The 24,630-nt window shown below is 36.2% G+C and overlaps 2 protein-coding genes across 2 annotated transcripts in view; both read right to left on the reverse strand.

Annotated features, from left to right (window-relative positions):
- Positions 1 to 719: 719 nt before the first annotated feature.
- On the reverse strand, positions 720 to 10,319 carry ckap2l (cytoskeleton associated protein 2-like). Its single transcript, XM_026245166.1, has 9 exons — positions 10,133 to 10,319; positions 8,053 to 8,119; positions 7,856 to 7,919; positions 6,720 to 7,762; positions 5,799 to 5,997; positions 4,578 to 4,733; positions 4,300 to 4,357; positions 3,498 to 3,654; positions 720 to 1,463 (listed from the first exon to the last, which is right to left on the reverse strand). Exons 1-9 carry the CDS (start codon positions 10,176 to 10,178, stop codon positions 1,166 to 1,168), a joined length of 2,088 nt encoding a protein of 695 aa, XP_026100951.1. The 5' UTR covers positions 10,179 to 10,319; the 3' UTR covers positions 720 to 1,165.
- A 682-nt stretch (positions 10,320 to 11,001) lies between these two features.
- The window catches only part of LOC113071879 (metal transporter CNNM4), a 35,074-nt gene continuing 21,445 nt past the window's right edge, over positions 11,002 to 24,630 (reverse strand). Inside the window, exons 5-7 of the mRNA XM_026245172.1 lie at positions 23,165 to 23,261; positions 17,842 to 18,017; positions 11,002 to 12,855 (exon numbers count right to left, since the gene is read on the reverse strand). Coding sequence (XP_026100957.1) covers positions 12,616 to 12,855; positions 17,842 to 18,017; positions 23,165 to 23,261 — 513 coding nt within the window. The 3' untranslated portion in view covers positions 11,002 to 12,615. The remainder of the gene's footprint in view (positions 12,856 to 17,841; positions 18,018 to 23,164; positions 23,262 to 24,630) is intronic.

The raw sequence follows: 24,630 nt of genomic DNA on the forward strand, positions 1-24,630 counted from the left end.
AAAATCCTTCTCTGATAAGAACCAAAAAATACTTTATAATAATCAATTATCTTTCCACCTGCAGTCCCTAATGGTTTTTCAGAAAAGCTGTTGTACCAAGAAGCTTTTGACTAAAGTGTTTATTAGTTTTTACCTTTTTTTTTTTTTGTAAAACAGTAAAACATTATAAAACTGATTACAGTTATTTTATTGTAATATTCCACAGTTAATGAAGAAATAAAAACAATGATGATGTTTTGAATAGTGTTTCACTGTTTTTGTCTTTACAGTAGAAGGCAAAAAACCTAAATCTTCTTCTCCGTTCTAAAAAAGAAAGTCATGGTTATTTTCTTGTCTGGTTAAAGTATCCCTTTGAATCATCAGTTTACTGGACCATATGTTTTGAGACCACACACAATAGTCTACCAGAAACAACTGAGACATTCTACTCCTATTCAAATCCACTATTAGGCTGGGAAAATTGTATCCCTCCCCTTCCTGAAGTGCAAGCTTTGCCAACATCCTTCAGTGCACCAAAAAAGCTAATATACAGTAGTACATGAACTTGAAATTTTCACTAACCTAAAAACTTCACATTATTTGCTAATAAGTAACATGCATCTTCATTTCAAGATTTAAAAAACAATGAAGATGTAGATAAAGTCATATTACATCAGTGGGAAATGACCTTTGAGATGTTTCCTGACATCTAGAGATTTCAATGGAACAAAATAATAGTATCAGTTACTCAAATATAGTTTAATTAGCATGCAAAATACAGTTTCTTACATGAATGCTATTGCTCAGAAAAGCACAACAGATCGAGACGGACCCATAAATTACAACTAAAGTTTGACTTACTGACATTTCTATTGTATATTTTTCAGTATGGACAGCTTCAGAATTTTACACCACATTAAGACAATGCTATCATCTTATTTGTACATGTAGCAGTACTTAATGTTTAGATTCTTCATAGCAATGAAGCTATGAACCAATTAGGTAGCATCTAACTGTGAGAGCCAAAGCAAAACCTCTAGCAAGAGATGTTTTTATTGGTATATAAGATTGACTAAAATTGTACAAAATACATTTTACTGAGAAATAGTGAAGAGAATTAAATTGATAAAAAAGATTCATTGTTTCTATGTGGGAAATTAAGGTCACTGAATGATAATAAACATAATCAAGTTTCATCCTCCTCTGGATAGACGAGTTTAATGTGAACATGGTCTCTCAGTGCTTCATTCTCTCGGTACACATACACAGGAGAGCTTTGGGGTCGTGATTCCTCTTTGACCTCTTCCTTACTCTCACCTGCGAGGTCACAAAGAGAGGTCACACAGGGGTCATGTTCCTGCAAAGCAGTCGGATAGCGCAGAGCGGTTTTCTCGATCCGCACCGAACGCCGCACTGGAGTAAAGAAACGGATTTCATGACCGTCTACTTGTCCTGGTTCTGCTCCCTGCTGACTCCTTTTACCCCTTAAAACATAGAAGAAGGAAAAAATTGTTATACAGTCGCTCCAGAAAACGCGATTATGCGACCGCGTGATTTAATGCACAATCAGCCAAGGGCCGCATATTTATGCGGGGGTCGCATTTTTTCAAACACGGCGCACTTTCGCCGCATAAATTGCCGATTTCAGGAAGCAAAATATGCGGAGGCAGCATGATTTCATAATAATAATAATTTTCGTTGCAAAAAAGTCACATATATCTTAGCAGAAAGTTGAAAAATGTTGCGTTTACTTCACACGAATAAATCACCATTATTTTCCAATGGGAACCTTATGAAGTGACATAATTGCGCAACGTGAACATCATCTGTGAAGCCCGCGGTGAAACCAGGGTGAAGGACGCAAATCATTCTTATCTGCCAACAAAAATAAGCGCGAAAGACCACGCGAAGCAGTTACCCGGTGTGTTACATGACAGTGGGGGCAAATTATTTTGACAGAGGGATGAGGATGGCGAATGATAGGCCAGTGTTAGCTACGCAGTTATTTTTCATTTTCACAGTGGACTGTAGTAGTTTCATTCAGAAGTTGATGCACCTCTACAGTTGTAAGATTGTACTTTTTTGTTACAGAATATTACCAAAACCTTACAGTTGTAAGTATATTAGTAGTATGTAAAATAATTTACGTAGCAGTAAGAGATTGCACTTTGCAATTCCTGTAAAACAGCATTTGTATATTTGTGTGTGTGACGAGTGGGGCGGGGCCGAGAGACGTGGGAGTGAGGCCAGGTGTAGTGATTGGAGATGAGCTACACCTGCGACCCACCACCTGTCTTGAGTCCCACGTAGGAGATGGAAGGATATAAAACTGGAGCGACGACCGTGAAGGATGAGAGAGGACCAGGGCTGGGACATATTTTATGTTTTGCTTTTTATTTATGCGCACCAGTCGTCCGTGAAGGGCTGGTGCGCTGTTTTGTGTTTATTTTGAATTATTAAAATGTTATTGGATTGTCCGCCGTTTCCCGCCTCCTTCTTCCGGATGAATATGGAGATTTTATTATTACAGTGTGTATATTTTATTTATTCATTTTTACAGAAGTTGTTGAATATTCCTTTTGTAAAGCTAGAGAACTTGTTTGACTCAATGTTTTGTAAGTTTGAGCCATGTGTTAATTAAGGTCTGAAATAAAACAGAATGAGAACTTAAATATTAAGTGATTTAGTATGCTTGCTTATCATAGGAAGTCATAAGAAATGACTCAATACAGTAAGGTAGTAGCCTAGTGAGAACAGGGTATTGGGGGTCACCTTTTTTTCTCTTTTTCATCAAACGCAGTTTTTGCAAGTTCCCGCAATTTCATCGCATAAGATTGCAAAAATATCCCGCATATTCCATTGTATTTTTTAAGAAAACCTGCCGCAAATTCAAGGATTTTTGCCCGCAACAATCACAAAAATAATCTGCATTTTTCTGGAGGGACTGGTTATAGGATGATACACTATTTATTACATCAAAAATAACTGAAAATTATCCTGGCAGCTGAAAAATTTTAATTTCAAATGTAGGTCATTTGGATACATTTTTCCATTGAGGTGACTTGTATTTTGTTAAGTTGTATTTAATTCATGTTCAACAGGCTAACTTTTTGTGGAATATACTGTAACTCGACTGAAGATGATGGCAGTTATCATCTAATTATTAGTACACCTATAATACATTGAGTGTTTGCTTCAGCCACATTACAAGCGAGGCATCGAAATTTATCATGAAAAAATCTTTCATTTCTGGATATAGCAAATGATGACAAAATTAACATTTGAAACAAGATAAATAGTCCATGCTTAATTTCATTAAGTGTGTGATTAATCATAGAAAAAGGGTGTGATCAATTAGATTAAAAATCTTAATCTAGTGACAGCCCTGATATAAACACAATCACACATATGGATTTTCCATCTGTAAAAGTCCTATAATACTTATTCCAAAGAACATTTGTGACTCAGAGCAGATTGTGTTTCAAGTTGGATTGTGTAAGTGTGTGCAAGTGTCATACCCTGGTGTTGCTGTAATTTTATATTTGACAACAGACGAGTCTCCCCTCCTTCCACATATGACGGCACCAACAGGTTTTGGGGTGCACATGATGTCTTCCAGTTCATCATGCACTCTAGTCTCTACTGCGTCTGACTCTTTTGGCATTGGAGACAAACCTGAATGATTTAAAAAAAACATTGCAAGATTTGTTTTTATTATTCTTTTACATTTATGCATTTAGCTTTTATCCAAAGCTACCTACAACAGACTTATTGCTTGAACTCGTGAAGAAAGAATATCTATGAGAGATTTTAGTTCTCTGTTCAATAAAAACAAATCTTCATGGCATTCAGCTTGGGGAGGGTAATTTTCTATACAAAAAAAGCAGCCATGAGCATAAAAGCAAAGAATGAGAAGTTGCATCAAAAGTTTTACTGTAAAAAAAGAAAATAAATAATTCTAAATATTATTTATTTATCATTAATCTGAAATATCCAGCATAGTCTTACACTGATGTTGCAATTGTTGCTGAAAATATTCAGTGGGATTTAGGTTTGGGCTTTTTGCAGGACTGCCAAGTTCTTTCAGACTCAGAAAACCATCTGTATTTACCTCCCTTTTTGTATAAAGTACTTGGACACATATACATTTTTTTATTTCAATTGTAGTAATATTTTAGTACACACTATTTCGATCAAATAAACGCAGCATTGATAAGAGTCGTCTTTCAAAAAAATAAGAAATTTGAATTAATCCATCCAACTTTTTACCGGCAATGAAAAAAAAAGAAGAAGGAAAAAAGCCTGGATTACCCACTTTACCTTGAATTTGTCTCTTTTTAAGGATCTCAAAAACCACAGATCGTAGTTCATCCACCGGCTGTTAAGAAACATATTGGTTGCTCATAAGCTTTGTGACATTTGGATTTCTTTTTACACATGCACCAGAGTCTGTAATTTCCTGTAATTGTATAATCTTGTGGAATTGGAAATTGCTTACATTCTGTGAAAAACTATTTAATAATAATAGTAAAAACAACAACATCAATAATAATAGTAAAAACTATTTAAAAAGATATTTATGTGTGAGAGATACTGACCTCTCTCACTACACGGATGGCCTCCTGAAACATTGGCAGCACCTCCAGGTTTCCTTCTCTTTCCATTAGTCTGGCCTGACAAATCCAGTATTTAGCAAACTTCTGTGCCATTGGCACTCGAGACAGCACATCTCTGACCTGTTCAACTGGGAAACCCTGTCACATAAAAGCACAAACAGCATTGAATCAGTTCTCAGAAACTGGTCTTTTACTTTACTCTGGCTTGAAAACCTTCTATGGCCTCCTCAATATTCGCATCATTGCGCACACCTTCACGCTCATGCTGACGTGGCGAGTATAAACAAGGCTCTACACTCCAAGCGCAGTGCAGTTCAGACGTGTAGCACAGTTTCGTTATGTTTTCAGTTTGGTTTGCCATCTGACGTTTCTCATAAAAACAGAGACTGACTGGATGCACCATTAAAGAAATCGCTTGTGCATTAATTTTAAATATAGTTATATAAAAAGGTAGCAGTTGCACCAGTGCGACATCTAAAAAGAAATTTCCTTCGCACCAGCAGGAAAATGGTCGCAAAATGCGACTATTTGGTTGAGGTCTGGAACGCTGAAACTGACTGATATTTGTATTCATTAAAAATGTTCTGCAATATACCCGGTTGCCGAGAACATTGTATTATAAATACAGGGGTAAACTGCAACGTGATTTATAGCTCATATTTAAAAGGGTTTGCTCACCCAAAAATGAAAATGGTCATCATTTATTCCCCTTAAACTTGTTCCAAATGTGTATAAACTTCTTTCAGCTATTGAACTTTTTTTTTTTTTTTTCAATACCATGGAAGTCAAACAACCATTTGGATACCCATAAATCATAAACTCAAAGAGTCATGAGACTGGTAGAAAAGAATGGTAAACTTTATGGTCTATTGGAGACCACACACACCTATGACCACACACAATACATGACAAACTCAACAAAACAGTTTCATGTCTTGACCAAGGAAATGACTAAGAATTTTTATGACCACAAGCAAAATTGGGAAACATTGACACAAGCTGAGAATATATTTGATTTTCATCAGCTATGTGGAGCTTGATTATTTCTCAGTCTGATTTCAGTCTGCTAACTGGCACAAACAGAAACTCAGATTTCCATGGAAGAACCTATGTTATCGCATTAACCCTTTTTACGCACATTCATTTAATTACACATTTAAAAAAATAGAAATAAAATGAAAACACCTCAAATAATAATAATACCTGCTGTAATAATTTAATGCAGTCATCTAGTGATCGGTCCACAGCAAAGACAATGTCATGAACCTCATCTTCATTCTCCATAGAAGTCCAGTATGGCTGCGGAATAGCAGAGACCGTCTTCCTCCTCACCAGATGGACAGGCATGGGAGGACGTTTATATGTGATGCCCCTCGACTCCCGCCACTCTTGGAGCTTACGCCTGCACACACATCATTTCTGTTACCGTTTGGCCCATCCTATACTTATTTACCTAAAGGGATAATTCACTCAAAAAAATTTATTCTGTTCATTTAATCATTGTATTTACTTGTGGGTTATTATGATGTTTTATCAACTGTTTGCACTGTCATTCTGACGGCACCCATTCAGTTTGCAGATGGTGAGCATGAGTTGTAATGCTAACATTCTCCAAATCTGTTCTATTAAACAAACTCATCTACATTAGCATGAGGTTAAGTAAATTTTCAGCAAATATTTGGGTGAACTATTCCTTTAATTTTTAACCTTCTAATTTTTTTTTTACATTTTAAGTTATTAATTATAAACAATTTTACAAATCAACTGTTTAAATTAAAACATAATCAATATGAACAAAATCCTAATTCAATCTTAACTGCCACCAAAAAATTATTTTGTTCAACTGTTGTTTGGTGTAAGATCTGTATCTTGATACCAGATTTTACCAGCTGTGAACCACAGCTTTAAAGCACTACAAAACATGTAGTTTCCAAAAGCATCAAATCTTTAGTTTAAGGTTTCTCAAGGCTCTCGAGGTTCACTGTCAATTACAGTTTAGCTCTAACCCAAAACACCCCCGAAAAAGCCAATCAAGGATTTCAGGATTACAAGAAAGTTGCATACATGTGAGATTAATCAGGGTGGGAGTCTGAGAAACCCTGCTTTATACAGTAGTCTACTCACAGTCTCTCCTCTTGTGCTGCAGTGGGCTTCTTCATTCCATCTACTGGAGCTGTTCGGACACCATGAGTATTGGGACAGAATCTGGATTTAGGAGTCTGCAACTGTACCGCAGGCTTGGCCTGGCTGGACGTCCGAGTGGGCTGATGAAGCTCTCGGGATTCTACACAACTTTTGGTGCTTCGACCGAGTGCTTTGGTAGGAGCAGTGAGATTAGTATGTTTAACAGCAGCAGACTGTTTATTTTTGATGATCACTGATCCTTCTCTATTTGCGGGTTTAGATGTGGAGGCACTTGCTCTTGTTACTCTGTTTGTGACAGAACTATTTGACTTAATTTTTATGGCATCTACTTTCGAAACAATGGACGGAATATCTTTCCTCTGTTTCACATCTGACCTGTTTATCACTGAATTAGATTTCTGGTTTACGGGCTTATTGCTCTGAGAACTGCAGTTGCGTGAGAACTGCAGTTGGGTTTTAGAAACACTGTTTGCCTGCATTTTTGTCTCGATTGTATTCATTGTTCTTCGACTCTTCAAAGTAGCAACTGAGTTTGTTTTGATGTATGTTTCTGTTAATTTCTTAGCCAAAGGCTTCACTGACTGAATATCTGTCTTGGCATGAAACTGATCTGTGCGGCTTTGGGCTGCGATGCCACGTCCAGACTGTGAATTGACATTTCTTGACATTTGTGCTTTATTTGCAGCATGGGAAGCTGGCTGAGCTTTGGGTTGGGCGTTCTGAATGCTTTGTGAATTATTCCTCTTAGCGGCATTGAATGACCTGGAGTTTTTCTCATCTTTGTGGGGTTTCCTTGGATTTTGAAGACAGACTGTTCTATTGCTCTGTGTCTTCAAAACACGAATGCCTTCCCGGCAAGGATTCTGCAATTTCCTGGAAGACTGTGTTTGGGCTTTGGCTAGTGAATTTATGTGAAGTCCTTTTTTCGAGGATGTGTTTTTATCAACCTCTGCCAATGTCTTCACTCTCTTTACTTGAATGTTTTCCCCATTGATACCACAATTTTCCTTTCCATCACCTGTCTAAGAGAGAAAAAAGAGAGAGACATAATTTCAACCTTGTGCACTTTCAACACTTAGAATAATGCAAAATGTAAAGAAATGTATTTAACTTACAATTTTAAACGTTTGATTCTTTTCAGCATATTTCTTTGTAACAGGCTTCTCCTTGAGATATGGTCTTGAGTGAAAAAACAAAACAGTTGATTCAAAACATAAACACACAATGGTAGTAATACTGAAAGTGTTTTATTTTATGGTAAAAGTAATTTCAACAAATCTTACAAACAGAAAGAACCCTCAAGACCACCTACTTTGGATTAGGTATTTTCAGTCTTCCTTTTGCAGCAAGATATTCTGCCAATTTCAGTTTGCGTTGCTCTGTAAATGAAAGAGAAAAAAGCATTGAAAAAACATTGCATGCATGTAATAATAAATGTTAGAAATGTGTGCTTCATGTATGTATATTTTGGTCAGTAACTTTCTTCACACACACACACACACACACTCACACACACACGCACACACACACACACACACACACACACATATACAGTGGGGATCGAAAGTTTGGGCACCCCTTGCAGAATCTGTGAAAATATGAGTAATTTTCAAAAAATAAGAGAGATCATACTAAATGCATGTTATTTTTTATTTAGTACTGTCCTGAGTAAGATATTGTACATAAAATATTTTAACATTTATTCCATAAGACAAAAAAAATGCTGAAATTATTAAAATAACCCCCTCAAAAGTTTGGGAACCCTTGGTTCTTAGTACTGTGTTCTGTTACCTGATGATCCTCGACTGTCTTTCTGTTTTGTGATGGTTGTGCATGAGTCCCTTGTTTGTTCTGAGCAGCGTTCTTCAGAAAAATCTTAAAGGTCCTGCAGATTCTTCAGTTTTCCAGCATCTTTACATATTTGAACCCTTTCCAGCAGGGACTTTATGATTTTGAGATGCACCTTATCACACTGAGGACATTTGAGGGACTCAAACACAACTATTTAAAAAGATTCAAACATTCACTGATGCTCCAGAAGGAAACAAGATGCATTAAGAGCTGGGGGTGAAAACTTTTGAACACAATGAAGATGGCCAAATTTGTCTTATTTTGTTGAAATATAATTTTTTTCCATTTAGTTCTGCCCTTCGTAAGCAACAGAAGATACTTGTATGTTTCCTGGTACACAAATTAAGTACAATTTACCTTGATCTTCAAATTCTGAAAGTTTTCACCCCCCAGCTCTTAATGCATCTTGTTTCCTTCTGGAGCATCAGTGAATGTTTGAATCTTTTTAAATAGTTGTGTTTGAGTCCCTCAAATGTCCTCAGTGTGATAAGGTGCATCTCAAAATCATAAAGTCACTGCTGGAAAGGGTTCAAATATGTAAAGATGTTGGAAAACTGAAGAATCTGCAGGACCTTAAAGATTTTTCTGAAGACCGCTGCTCAGTTTAACTGTTCAGAACAAACAAGGGACTCATGCACAACCATCACAAAACAGAAAGACAGCCGAGGATCATCAGGTAACAGAACACAGTACTAAGAACCAAGGGTTCCCAAACTTTTGAGTGGGGTTATTTTAATAATTTCAGCATTGTTTTTGTCTTGTGGAATAAATGTTAAAATATTTTATGTACAATATCTTACTCAGGACAGTACTAAATAAAAAATAACATGCATTTAGTATGATCTCTGATTTATAAAATTAAGGTGTGTGTGTGTGTGTGTGTTTGTTTTTAATAGCAGTGCAATATGCAGAACAGTCATATGGTCATTATTGCAAAATGAAACAAGTGACCCGAATAACAGAACCGTTGCCATTTGAATGAAGTGAAGTGAACGAAGACAGTCTCTATGAGCCATTTGAATTCTTTTAAACCGTCCCGAAAAGGTTTCGTAGTAAAGTTACTTAACATTTGACTGTCGTGCATACTCCATCTAACTAGCACATGTTTTAAATAACGTTATAAGCGTTTAACATTAGCAATAAGGCACGACGGGACATTATTTCAGCACCTGTAATATTTTCGACAGATTGTAAGGTAACGTTACCATTATAAAGCTGTTTTCATGAGGGAAATACGAGTTGACACCACCATTAACTTAATATAATTAATTTTTGAAGCAAAAACATACTTCTTTCACAGTCACGCATAATATACACATCGGTGTCGTATTGTAGTGTTTTGAACAAAATTGATAGACGATTTACAAAAATAAAAACATGACACAGCTTAATATAATCGACTGTATAAAAATAAACACATATTATCAATAGAAACAGTAACGTTAAATATTGACGTTAACAGCGCAAGTTACACGATAACGTACGTTACATGGGACTAGCCTGGTGTACACTTATAAGGGAGCGCTTTAACGTTAACGTACCTATCTTAGAGAGTTTAGATACGTCTTCGTCCGTGACGGTTTCCATCGCTTTATGAGATGATCCACATAAATATTTTATCAAGATAAATATAGCATTTGCTTATAACACCGATACGAGTCCATTAGCACATAATGCTGTTGTTAACACACCGCCCATATTCTCCACACAACCGTCGCTTGAATTTCGCAGGGATACGCTCAATTCCCATTGGTTCGTTCAAAACTTTAAAGCCCATCTATTGGTTAGTCAGTTTTGATGCTTCCTATGATTTGATGATTCGTTATAAATGACTTTTGTTTGTTATAACTGTCACGTGGCTTTATGTATTTGAATTTGAGGTCAATATATTATGACATAATAATAATAATAATAATAATAAAAGAATAAAGTTAGAAAAGAACATGTAGACATGCAGTGACAATGTATGACATTAACCATTTTACAAAATATTTAAATATATGTTTTATGAAGATTAGAATAGAATGAAATAGATATTATGACTATATTTAAAATTTATTATTATTATTTTAATAAAATTGGAATAAAAGCAGGGATGTACTGTAGCATTGTATTGTTTTGGGCCTCACAATATAAGGTTTCTTTAATTTTTTAATACATTAATATTACTGTATGATATTTCAGATATAAATAAATGCAACTAAAATATTTCCTGTGAACATAAATATTAGCCAGTAGATCTGCTAATGGTTTAAATTACAATTACATTCTCTAATATGCACCCAATTTATTTGCACAGGAAATTTTTCATATTAAGTAGAGATTACTTTTAGTCCATTTATACACCTACACAATCTGAGGGTTATTACAAAATACATCACCGGCAATGATTACAAGAATATGGAACATATTACACTGATTAAATAAATAATTTAATAGCCAAACTCAGATCAACTTAAGGAATACCTCTCCCAAAGCAAAAAAATAACTTGGAAAAATACAGTATAAAAAGAATTAAGTTGTTACCCCGAAAACAAAAACTGCAGTTTCCACTAAAGAAAAAAAAGCGTAATTTCACAATGTATTTCTTGACCAATTTGAGAAGGACAAGATATAATTCGATGAACACTTTGAATGAACAGGGAGTGTCTTCTAAAAAACTGAACGGCTGTCAACAGCAAAAAAAATTGAGATACACAGTGCAGTTCTTGCTCCCCATTTTATAATATTCAAGAGATGCTACAGAATAAAAGAGGCTTTTGTGTGTCCATTTGACTATGCATGTGATGATATCTTAGTATCAATGTGTAAATGAGACACTTTTCACTTTGATTGTCCTTATCAGTTTAAACATATTTGGTATAAAAGCAAAAGATGTGCACAGTGGGGGGAAAAAGGCAAAAAACATTGAAGTCACTTCCTGAACCCGCCATTTCCTAGTTTTAGGCTTCTACAAATTGTAGTCTGTACCATGTCAACCTGTTTAGAAAACACAATTTTAAGAAGTCACAAAAACAAAGAAATAAAATCATTAATAAAAAATATACAACCTCAATTTTATGCTAAATAAATACAGCTTTAAAGAGTTAAATTATTTTGGTTAGATTACCTCTGGTCCAATGGGAGCAACAGATAAAGTTCAAGAGCTCTAATCACAAACATTGTGCAGAAAAGTGACTCTGTTTACAGTTGCACTACAACGACAAATGCTTGTTCTCTTTGGAGTAAAAAAAAGTCAATGCATTCATTTGAAAAGGACAATTCTACACATACACAAACACTAAAATCACACATGAACACTGCCACAGACAACCAGCAGAACTATGTGACAAAAATGACAAGTGGATGCCATGTGTATCTTAGTATTTGGTGCATTTGACGAAAGCATGCTTCACTTTTTTTGACCACTTGTCGCATGGGTTCACGTAAATGAACGGGGAATTACTGAACATGCAGTTAGTATGTGAAGCTCAGCGTCTCCCTGAGTTGTTGCTTGGGCTGCAACGACCAAATTGGACTCATGCGTTGTCATATGTACAAACACACTCACCGGCATGTATATCTCTATCACAAACTCATTCTAATCTTCACTCACTCACACAGACACAAATACAATTTGGTACAATGATGAATTAGCTATGGACTAACACAAAATAAAAAGGCATCCGCAGTTTCCCTCCTTCGCATTTCTGTGATCAACCTCAATAGAAAAATGACAAAATAAACATCTTTGAATATATAAATGTCTCTATTCACGCAGTCTATAAAACACCACTATGTGTCTGTCTGAAACAGATTACTTTCTCAGTCCAGATACCCTTTGGTTTCTCGGTCTTCATCTTGCACAATGTGTTACACAATGTTTTCCTTGGATGTCTCAGCAAATGGTTGCTTTTCATACACCAGCACTTTTATACTGGGAGCTGTAATAGTTGGTGCTAAAAGGGGTCTGATTAAAAGTTCTGGGAAAAGTGCTTAATGTCCAATGGGAGTGTGAGATATGGGTAAATCGTGTGTGAGTATGTCAAATGGCACTGTCGTTATGTGTGCTGTGGTTGGCCTGGCGCGCAGGTTGGCTGTTCTGTTCATTGAGGAGCGAGGTTGTCTCATCAGTGGCGTCTGCAAGCGAGATGATGTTTTCTGAAGACGGATGGGGAGCTGATGATATGCTGTTATCCACACGGCCGTGTCCGCTGTCTGGAGACTGCGGCGAGCTGTCCAGCCGAGACGCCATCAGACCGTTTTGATACTGAGAGCGTGTGATCTGGAAAAAGAAAGATGGAAACGTTGTTTGGTGAGCTCTTCTATATTTTTGATGGATGTGAGAATAAATCCTATTTGTGATGCACTGAAATAAAAAAAAGTTTTAATATTGATGAAAAAGAGGTTAAATAATCAATTACATTTCTTTAATAATCAACAGTAAATTTTAAATCTACAATATCAAGTTTTATTCCTTCTTCGAGAAAAATGGTATCTGTGAGGATTTCCAGTCAGGATTTAGACTGTATCATAGTACTGAGACTGCTTTCCTTGGAGTTACAAAATGACCTGCTCTTATTCCCTGACCGTGGTTGTATCTCTCTATAAGTGTTATTGGATCTTAGCACTGCATTCAATTGACCACAACATTCTTTTACACAGACTAGAAGTTTTGTTAGCATTAATGGAAGTGCATTAGCATGGTTCTAATCATACTTATATGACCACCATCAGTTTGTAGCAGTGAATAAAGAGGTATCATATCAAATCGCAAGTGAAGTATGGAGTACGGTGTTCGAATGCCCCCAGTGAGGCTGAAAACACAGCATCTTCTCGACATGATGTAAACACTTACTATTGGTAGTGTTTGTGGGAAAGTCAGAGTGTTCGTATTTCGTGGGCAGGCGGGGATTGTGTAAATGTGTTACCTTGTGACGTATATAGGTGACAGGCAAAAGATTTGAAAATGTCGACTCGTTAAGGCGGATCAGCGTTGACTCTTTCTTTTGAGAGGCAATATCTTTATTTATTATGCACTTTTTTGATTAACAACTTTGCAGACGGTTTACATTAAAGGATAGCGGTGTTACAAAACCTACTGTGCTGAATAAAGCAAACAAATAACTTACCAGTAAAGTTTAGATGGTAAAGACGATTACAGCAATCATACATCAGATGAGCACGAGTCCGTGATTATTGATATACAAACAGAGCGTGTGTGCGTGTGTGCACTCTGATAGCTTTTTGCACAAGCACATTTCAGTATGGTCACATGTCTGGCAAGTGTTTTATAATGGACTCGCTGAAGAAGCACGTTATTATAGGAGTTTGCAGCGGTCAAGGGTGTTTATGCAGACACTCAAACACAGACACGAACATTCACTCTGACAGAGGAACTGACAGCAGCAGTCTTCAAATTTCTAATAATTTACATAAAGCGAATTACTACAGAAAAATCTATGAGGTCCACAAGAACACAAGTCAAACAAGAACGCATATTGAGAAACATGCTAATTAAATTCTGATGTACTACAGTCATCATCATGTCATTTGCATCACTTCACTGAAATTCATAAATCAACTCCCGTGGCCTCACTGGACTTTAAAGTTTCAATCGAATACAGACTTAAGAATCTGAGTGGGAAGCAGTAGGTCATCCGGGGACATTTATAGTTTTCGAGTACTATGAATTAAGACAAACTACTCGCCTCACATACTGTTTTTCGCCTATCATATAGTAGTTATATTATATGTATTAACATTACGTGACATCACATCTGACGGACAACCATGTTCAGTGATACATCCGGTGACACTTCCCGTTTTGACATGTACAGCTATATTCGAATTGTGACGAAAAACCAAAATAAATAGACTAATTTAATACATTTAAATTAGAGACTAATTTAAAAATAAATATATACATATTTATTATACTATTTATTATTGACTTTTTTTCACTTGATGTTAATAACGCTGCTGTCAGTTCCTCTGTCAGAGTGAATGTTCGTGTCTGTGTTTGAGTGTCTGCATAAACACCCTTGACCGCTGCAAACTCCTATAATAACGTGCTTCTTCAGCGAGTCCATTATAAAACACTTGCCAGACATGTGACCATACTGAAATGTGCTTGTGCAAAAAGCTATCAGAGCACACACACACACACACACACACACACTCGGTTTGTTTGTATAGCAATAATCACGGACTCGTGCTCATCTGATGTATGATTGCTGTAATCGTCTTTACCATCTAAACTTTACTGGTAAGTTATTTGTTTGCTTTATTCAGCACAGTGGGTTTTGTAACACCGCTATCCTTTAATGTAAACCGTCTGCAAAGTTGTTAATCATAAAAGTGCATAATAAATAAAGATATTGCCTCTCAAAAGAAAGAGTCAACGCTGATCCGCCTTAACGAGTCGACATTTTCAAATCTTTTGCCTGTCACCTATATACGTCACAAGGTAACACATTTACACAATCCCCGCCTGCCCACGAAATACGAACATTCTGACCTTCCCACAAACACTACCAATAGTAAGTGTTTACATCATGTCGAGAAGATGCTGTTTTCAGCCTCACTGGGGGCATTCGAACACCGTTTCCACATGTGCACCTCAAATAAAGTAAATAATGAATGCAATAAAACTGCTGTCACCACATGTAAATTACCACATACACATATAAGTTTAAACTTACCACTGAGAAACGGCCTGATCTATTTGTGCTTGCGATGGAGCTTGAGTGACTGCATTGGTATCATTCTTGGATACAGGCTCGAATTGATAAGGTAATATTGATGCCATTTTTGTAACGTAACCTTATGGTTTACAAGTTACCCTCCAGAGCAAAACTTAATTATGGTAATGGCCATTTAGTTTCTGACACGCATTGTATACAGAAAGACCAATTACAACAGACTTGGCCAGCTGACCAATCAGAGCAGAGTAGGTTTATGGAAGGGTAGAGTTTACGGACCTTAAACTAAGAACGGCTTTGAACAAATCGTATTGTCATTGAAAAATTATTCTTATATTAAATGTATATTCTGAGAACATTACAATGTTTTCTGGCCTTAGAATCATTAAAACCTGTTGTAGGGGACTGCAGAACAAAATTAGGACACTTTACTTTTAATTTAATACCATATGACCGGATTTAATAATAGAGGTATGTTTGTTCCCATCAATGGCTGCACGAGTTAACCCTTGCGTGGTGTTCATATTTTTGTTATTCAGCCAGTGTTCATAGGTCTGGTGGACCTACTGCATTTTTGGGTTTTTAATTCAATGCAATTAAATATTTTGTTTTGAAATACTAAATAGATGTTTACTTCATCAATTACAAGCAATAATCAGCATATATACCCTTTACCTTTGTTAGATTACATTTATGAATTAAAGTGCTACAACCTTGTGCAGAAACGGCAAGGGTAGAAACACATAACTCACACTCACACTCTCTCTAACTCTCACACAAACACACACACACACACACACACACACACACACACACACACACACACACACACACACACACACACACACACACATAGCAGGCCCAGGCAGGAGGAGGGGACAGAGTGACAATTTCTTCACTTTTATTAGCCTGGGTCCAGTGAACCGGAACATACTTTATGTAATATACATGCGTAGGGGGTGTTGTCATTGAAAATGTGTTCTGATATGTGTTCTTCACAGAATATGAGCCAAGGCGAATGAGGCTGAATTAATTTTTCCTTTCATGAAAAATGAAAACAGGTCCCACAGATCAAAACACCATACAAGGGTTAAAGTTATATATGGATTACAAAAACATGTTAGTGCTAGCCCTCACTGATCTCATACAGATTACATTGCAGTGCTTGCAGTTTTATAAAATAAAATATTTGTATTGCCTATGAGAACCATAGTGAAAATGCCTAAAAAGGGGTGGTTCTCCACATAATGTGACTTAACACTGATTGGACTATATATATCCAGACCAGAGGCAGAACAAACAGTCTAATACAGTGACAGCTGTGGCTGAATGTGTATAAAAAATCCCTCACTTTCGCACTTTGGTGGTGCTTTGCCCAACCGACTGAAGTGGAAGAAATAGCATGTGTGTTTAATTGATGTCTTTCTGTAGTTGGAACACTTACAGAAACACGTCTCTTACAGGATGTTTCTTTCAACATGTGAAGTTTGGTCGAGTTTATAGAAATAGTTTACACAATAATGAAAAGTTGCTTAACATGTTCTCACCCTTAGGTCATCCAAGATATAGATGAGTTTCATTCTTCGTGGGAACACATTTAAGCATTCAGCAGACACTTTTATCCAAAGCGACTTACAGTGCATTCAGGCTATAATTTTTTTTTATTTACCAGTATGTAAAAAACTAACACCTGGAGAAGGTCAGCATTGTCACTTGCTCACCAATGGATCCCCTGCAGTGAATGGGTGCCATCATAATGGGAGTCCAAACAGCTGATAAAACATCACAATAATCCACAAATAACCCACACAACTCCAGACCATCAATTAACATTTTTTAAAGGGAAAAGTTGTGTGTTTGTAAGAAACAAATCCATCATTCAGGAGTTTTAACTCTGAACTGTCCATAATCTTATACAAAGGATTTCTCCAGTGAAAAGTACATCTCCTGTTGTCCTCTCACATTAAAATCCATCGACATATTCGTTTAAAACAGTTTTTGCTTGTAAACAGTGCTTGATCTGTGCATACTTCTCTCCTAATTCAGACAAGAAAGCAGTGTGGATATATGGACAGAGGACTTGTATTTTAGCCAGAAGCAATGGTTTAAAATTGAACTCTCATTCTGGACGGCACCCATTCACTCCACTGGTGAGCAAGTGATGTAATACTAAATTTCTCCAAATCTGTTCTGATAAAGAAACAGACTCATCTACTTCTTGGATGGTCTGAGGCTGAGAAAAGTTTCAGCAATTTTTCATTCATGGGTGAAACGTTCCGTTAATGTAATTTTACAATACTAAGTGCCCCACAAATGAATCAGCATAGATTAAAAAAACTTCAAATCAAAACTTTTCGATCAAAAACGAGAAATCAACCCATTGGTGTCCACACAGCTGACATTTTGTGTTGACAAAATAGACGCAGACACAGTCAAAACGCACCATTGGAGAAACGATAATTAAACTTCGTTCGGTCAATGATTTCGGCCCTCCAATACCATTTTGACCAAAGCTGAAATTCTTTTACAGCCGAATATTTCAGTGCATCACTTAAATATACCTTTACCTTCACAAACTGTAGGTCCTCCAGAGCTCGGACGTTGAAGTCTGGCGTGTACTGTGGCAAGGCAGCACTGCTGAGCTGCGTGTTGCTGCCGCTGACGGACTGAGGTTCAGGGCGATCCGTGTAGCTCAGAGACGCTGATCGGTTGAGCCCGCAAATGTGAGACGGTGAGAGGAACTCTGAAAAAAAGAGAAAAAAAAAAAACAGGGAAAAGGTGTGGGAGAGGAGGGTGAGTACATGATGACACGTATATCTGCAGGATACACAATGAATACAATGTCTTCAGGAGCCACTGTGCAAAATGCCATTTGTTTTCTTTAAGAAATTAATACTTTTAGCAAGGATGCATTATTATTGAAAAGTCACATGGCACTAAAATAAATTCAGATTTTTCAACACAGGAATAAATTATATTTTACTATTTAGTAAAAAACAAAAACAGCTATTTTAAACCTGTTTTTTTAAATAAAATAAATAAATGGTATTGTAGAAATAAATAAATAGTACTTTGCAATATGATGAGCAGGTTGCTATTCAAATAAAATAATGCAACCAAGTGAGCTAGCGTGCTGAGGCTGGTAAGTGAATGTATATTGTATGGGTTAATGCATCTGAAAAAACAATTATATCCTAAAAGATTCATATGGTATTAATACAATCTTTTTTTTTTCCTATTTCCCTAGTTTTCATTTTTTTCTATTTTACCTACAGTTGAGGTCTTTAGAATAGTTTATTAATAATAAGAATAATAAAATATACATAAATATATAAAAAGTGACAGAGACATTAAATGTAGTGTCTCGACCAAAAAAAATATTAAATTTCTGGCAATTTTATAATCCAGACATAGAGTTTTTTTTTGTAATAATCTAGATTCAATGCACACAAATGAAATATTTCAAGAGTTTTTTTTTTTATTCTGATGTTTACTACTTCCATATTAGGAAAATAAAAAATTCAGTATCTCAAAAAATTAGAATATTCCAGAATATTCATTTTTAAGCTTGATTAGTTTGATTAATTTTGATTATAAATACTGGGTACCAATTGGGCTAGTTTAGAACATGCAACCACAAATACTGGAAAGACTACTGACTTGACAGTTGTCCAGAAGACAATCATAAACACCCCTTCACAAGGAGGGTATGCTACAGAAGGTCATTGCTGAAAGGGCGGGTTGTTCACAGAGTGCTGTATCAAAATATATTCATAGAAAGTTGACTGGAAGGAAAAAGTGGAAGGAAAAGGTGCACAAGCAACAGGGATGACCACAGCCTTGGGAAGATTGTCAGGAAAAGCCGATTCAAGAACTCAGGAGACTGAAGCCGGAATCAGTGCATCAAGAGTAACCACACTCAGACATCTTCAGGAAAAGGGCTACAGCTGTCACATTACTAGAACTAAGCCACTCCTGAACCAGAAAAAAGGAGAAAAATAACTGCACTGTTGCTCAGTGGTCCACAGTCCTCTTTTCAGATGAAAGTAAATTTAGCATTTCATTTGGAAATCAAGGAAGTTTCTGAAGTCAGTGATGATGTGGGTGCCATGACGTCTGCTGGTGTTGCTCCATTGTGTTTTATCAAGTCCAAAGTCGATGCAGAAGATTTGGGAGCACTTTATGCTTCCATCTGCTGACAAGCTTTACGGAGATGCTGATTTTGCTTTCCAGCAGGACTTTAGCACCTGCCCACAGTGCCAAAACCACTTCCAAGTGGTTTGATGACCATGATATTACTGGCTTGATTGGCCAGCCAACTCACCTGACCTGAATACAGAGGAGCTGAAGGCTGCTGTCTCTCATAACACCTGAGCAGTGCCACAGGCTGATCGCCTCCATGCCACGCCGCATTGAAGCAGTAATTCATACAAAAGGAGCACCAACCAGGTATTGAGTGCATAATTAAACCTGCTTTGGAGATCTTGAACATTTCTGTTTTGTAAACCTTTTTTTGATTGATCTTTGAGAAAATATTAAAACATTTTGAGATACTGATTTTTTTTATTTTTCTTAGCTGTAAGTTGTAACCATCAGAATTAAAAAAAAAACTTTTTAAATATTTTATTTGTGTGCAATGAATCTAGAAAATAGGAAAGTTTGCTTTTTTAATTAAATTACAAAAAATAAAGAACTTTTCCATGATATTCAATTTTTTTTTAGATGCACCTGTAATCCAGTGTTTTTATGTGCTGAAATTATTGGGATGCATTGTTTTTTTTAAATTTACTTATTTAGATCCTGCAAATAAAAAAGTTGGACAACTTTAAAGGGCTATTTTTTTCAATATTTAGATTTATTTCAGATTCTATATTTTCAAATAGTTGTATCTCTGCCAAATATTGGTCATATCCTAACAATACATCAATGGAAAGCTTATTTATTCCTGTTACTGTTACAATGGCATTTTTTCAAATAAATAAAGCCTTGAAGAGTAATAGACTTATTTCAGAACATAAAAATTTACCAACCCCAAACCGTTCAACAAGTGTTCATGTGTATAAAGTCAGGTTTTTGTGATGTAAGTGTGTTTAGAGGCTATATATTCACACACAACACTACACAGTATAAATGTAAGACTGTACATAGATTCAGAAGTGAAGAATCAGCTACAGAAGGATAAGGACAGAGAGAGACAGAAGTGCTGGATGTCACACACACATGCGCCGCTCAGATCTCGCCACCTACTGGCACATTCTCAGTACAGCAGCTCGTTTAGAAGAATGTCAAGCCCCAGAAAGCAAAATCACCATTACAGCAATCTATATTTCATGTGCATTACATTATCTAAACTTTACGTGATTGAATCCAATATCTACTGAAAATGCACCAGTTCCTACATCTATTTAGCGCTTGTACATGTTCATCATAAGGACTACTTTTATGGCGCTTTTTGTGGCTTGACAGAGTCTACTTTTACATAAGAGCAGCTTTTCTGAAAGATTAAAGAAAAAAAGTTTACATTTTTTGTTGAAATATTTCTTAAAGCGTGTTTAATCGTTTAGACTCGTTTAGAGGTGGATAAGAGGAATTTTTTCAACTCTAGGTCAGTTAAAATATTCTAAAATTTGTTACGTTATTGACATTTGTGTACAAATATCTAATCTACTTTAGTGTAAGAGAAGCAAAAGGCTGCTCCCTAATTAGCACTTAAGGGTTATTTCTGTGAAAACTATTGCTGTTAATCAGTCCGACCCTTCCCAGTGAGTGGTTAGAGAACCCAGACATGCCGGCAGTTACCTGGGAAACGAGAGAAGAGAGAGCATCTCTTAAGAGACAGGTGACGAGGACGAGACACTCTCACTGAGAGCGAGAGAGAAAGACAGAGATTGATGGGAAGGGTAAGACATGGATGAGGGAAGAGGGAAGTACAGGTACAGGAAAAACACAAGACATACACTACTGTTCAAATGTTTAGTGTCAGTAGGCAGTAGAAATGATATATTTTTATTCAGCAAGGATGCATTATGTTGCCCGATCATGATGGTAAAACACCTACAATATATTGCTATTTCAGACAAATGCTGTTCTTTTAAACTTTATATTCATGAAAGAATCCTGAAAAAAAAAAAGTGTTGTGGTTTCTACAAAAATATTAAGCAACACAACTGTTTTCAACATAATAATAATTATATATATATATATATATATATATATATATATATATATATATATATATATATATTGCATCAGCATTAGATTGATTTCTGAAGGATCGTGTGACACTGGAGTAATGGTGCTGAAAATTCAGCTTTGCATCACAGGAATAAATTACACTTGAAAGTATATTCAAATAGAAAACAGTGACTTGAAATAATATTAATAAATCACAATATTACAGTTTTAACTATTTTTAATCATACAAATGCAGCCTTTGTGAGCAGAGGAGATAATATGAATATAAAAAATATAAATCTTACCAACCTCAAATCTTTGAACGGTTGTGTACATACATGAGCACAGACAGACAAACATAAAACGCAGCATGACATCTTTTATAAATAAAGGGATAATGGACCCAAAAATGTTAATTTGGTGATGGTTTTCCAAACAGATATGACTTTCCTTCTTTTGTGGATTGTGTTTGTGTGAGAATAAAGCCAGGCTCACACTGTGCGGTTTGGTCGTCTGAGACCAGAATTTTGGAAATCCTAAAAGATTCCTATAATCCTAGGCTAAAATCTGTTGTCTTTGATCACTGATTTGACATGTTCACTGACAGCCGATTAATGGCCGTAGCAATCAATAATTCAGATGATTTCGACACTTTCCCGTAGTGTGACTGCTACCAAGACCATCAAACCAAGAACCAATAGGAGCGCTGAACCTGATAATGCAATTAGCGAGACAACTTCAAACACCTCAGTGAAAAATTTCTGAATGAGTCAGGTGGACCGTACAAGAAGAAAAACTTATTCAGTTTATTTATTAAGGGGCAGGATGTTTAAACGCCTTGTCTTCATTTAACAAAACTAATGCTACATATTGCTTTTGTTTGCTAGCTAACATTATAGTGAGAGAATGTGGGTCATGGACTGTTATAAATAAAATTTGCACAGTGTGTCTATTCCTCACACAAAGCTATCATATGGCTTCAAAACACTTGCAATATTGCAAGAGTAGTAAACAATACTTATGATGTTTATTTTCCACAAATACTTTTTATTTATACTCCATAACAAAGAGCAGAATCCACATTCTGTCTGCAGTCTTGTCTGTACAACACTGAAAAGTCATACAAGTTTGGAAATACATGAGGCTGAGCAAATTATGATCATTTCCAATAATGGGAGAAAAATCCCTTTAAATGAAAAAAAAAAAAAGAATAATGGCATCCTCTAGATGTGGCACTAGAGGGCAATGATCGACTGCTTTTCCAAAGCCCGATGAGGATAGATGGGTGGTCTGGAAAAGTCCTAATAACCCACGTGAGATAATTATAATTATGAGTGATTAGTGCTTTAAAGCGTTTTCTCTTCTGCTGTTGAACCCTTTAATAATGTCGTATTTACCATAATGCATGCACAGACTCACAAACAAGACCACCTACTGCTCATCCACATACACAAATCTGAAAGGAGAGTGTAGGATATGAACTTTAAATAGACTATCTTGATCTTAGTCACTTAATATATGAACCCAGAGCTGTGAAGGGGATGGCAACACAATATGTAGTAGTATATAGAGGTATATACTGTATGTGCATGTGTATTAGACTTTCATATAGAATCCCATTTTGAAGTTTTTTAATCAAGCAGGATAAGATGAGTATTTGTTTGCATGTATTTGTTATTTGTGATGTATGTTGTATTCTCTGTGTGTTTGTCTCACCTGGTGTTGAAGCGCTGAGAGCCTTGACTCCATAGAAAGAGAAAGGTCCGGTCTCAAACTTCATATTCTCATTCCCAGCCTCCACCTCCACACGGCCCTGTGTACAAAGAGGCAAGATTACTCTGGGTGGCTTTTAACAAACAAAATTACGTTCGGAATTGCTTTTTCTTTTCTTTTTTTCTGAAAGAAGTCTTTTATGCTCAAAATAACTTAAAAAAAAATTAGTTTGTATTAAAAAAAACATACACTGACAATATTGTACATTAAAATCTGATCAGTAAGAAAACTGTCATGATTTACTAATATTTTTACTAATATTTTAAAGAAATTCTGCCAAACTGGCTGACAAACTCTAAAAATTATTTAAAAAATAAATAAAATTTAGCCCCATGATGGCTTAATGTAAGAAACAGTCAATAGTTAGTTTACTATTCAGTTAGAATTTTGACTTTGATTGACAACTGACACTTCTTTGCCACTGTATGCTTTCACTTTATAGAAATAATCAGCTAGACTGTTAATCAAAACATCTCCCTTTTTGTTTTTCATTAAAACAGGGTTTAAGTTTAAATAAATGATGCCAAATTCGAATTTTCGGGTGAACTAATCCTTTAAATCAATTGAAGACAGGGCCATAAGCCTTTGCCAATCTGAATGGTGAACATTCCACACGACTAGTTTCCCAGACACAAGGAAAATGAGAGTAATTTTTTTCTGGAAGGTGAACGGACACATAAATGAACAAAGGTAAAGACTTGCAGTCAAATAAACTGAGAAGGCTCTGAGTGAATTACAGCGATAGGAGTGTGTAAATGTGAGCTCTGGTCAAGAGGAATGTGAGAACTGTAGCACAGTAAATCCACGGAGACAATAATGATGCTCACACACACACACAAGGGGGCCGAATACCACAGAGTGACTGATGTCCACACAATGAGGTGCACAATGCAGCATGATCACATTGTTGATACACACACACACACACACACAGACATTTGCCTTTGCAAGAATCAATGGAGTGAGACTGTTTGCAGGGAGGGGACTGCAACGGCTGCATGAATCCGGTTTTTCTGGAAAGATCAGATCAACCACGTTTTACAAATATATGAACTGACCTTAATGAGAAAGACCTCCAGGACAAAAAGCATGCACAGACACACACACAGACATAAGAAACACAAAGAAGAAAGGTCTTTTAATAGCCCATCCTGATCGTCCTTGTGCCACTTAATACACAAATCCATGGCTGTGAGGTGGGCAGAGTGTGTATGTGTGTGCTGGCAAAGGGAAAAGTTCACATTTATCAATCATAAACACACTTAAAACAGCATTCCCCACCTTAAGATGTCAACAACAAACAATCTTGCATACATAGACAACTGACACTTCTTTGCCACTGTATGCTTTCACTGTATAGAAATAATCAGCTAGAATGTTCAAAACATCTCCCTTTTCATTTTTCATGA

The sequence above is a fragment of the Carassius auratus genome, chromosome 5 (genome assembly GCF_003368295.1).
Source record: "Carassius auratus strain Wakin chromosome 5, ASM336829v1, whole genome shotgun sequence".
In the NCBI taxonomy this organism is placed as follows: domain Eukaryota; kingdom Metazoa; phylum Chordata; class Actinopteri; order Cypriniformes; family Cyprinidae; genus Carassius; species Carassius auratus.

Excerpts from the sequence above, each read along its gene's own strand:
- ckap2l (XM_026245166.1), bottom strand. The coding sequence starts at position 10,178 with ATGGAAACCGTCACGGACGAAGACGTATCTAAACTCTCTAAGATAG. Across the intron at positions 7,920-8,052 it reads CTGAAAATACCTAATCCAAA|ACCATATCTCAAGGAGAAGC; the intron begins GTAGGTGGTCTT and ends TTTTCACTCAAG. Across the intron at positions 3,655-4,299 it reads TAAAAAGAGACAAATTCAAG|GTTTGTCTCCAATGCCAAAA; the intron begins GTAAAGTGGGTA and ends TAAATCATTCAG.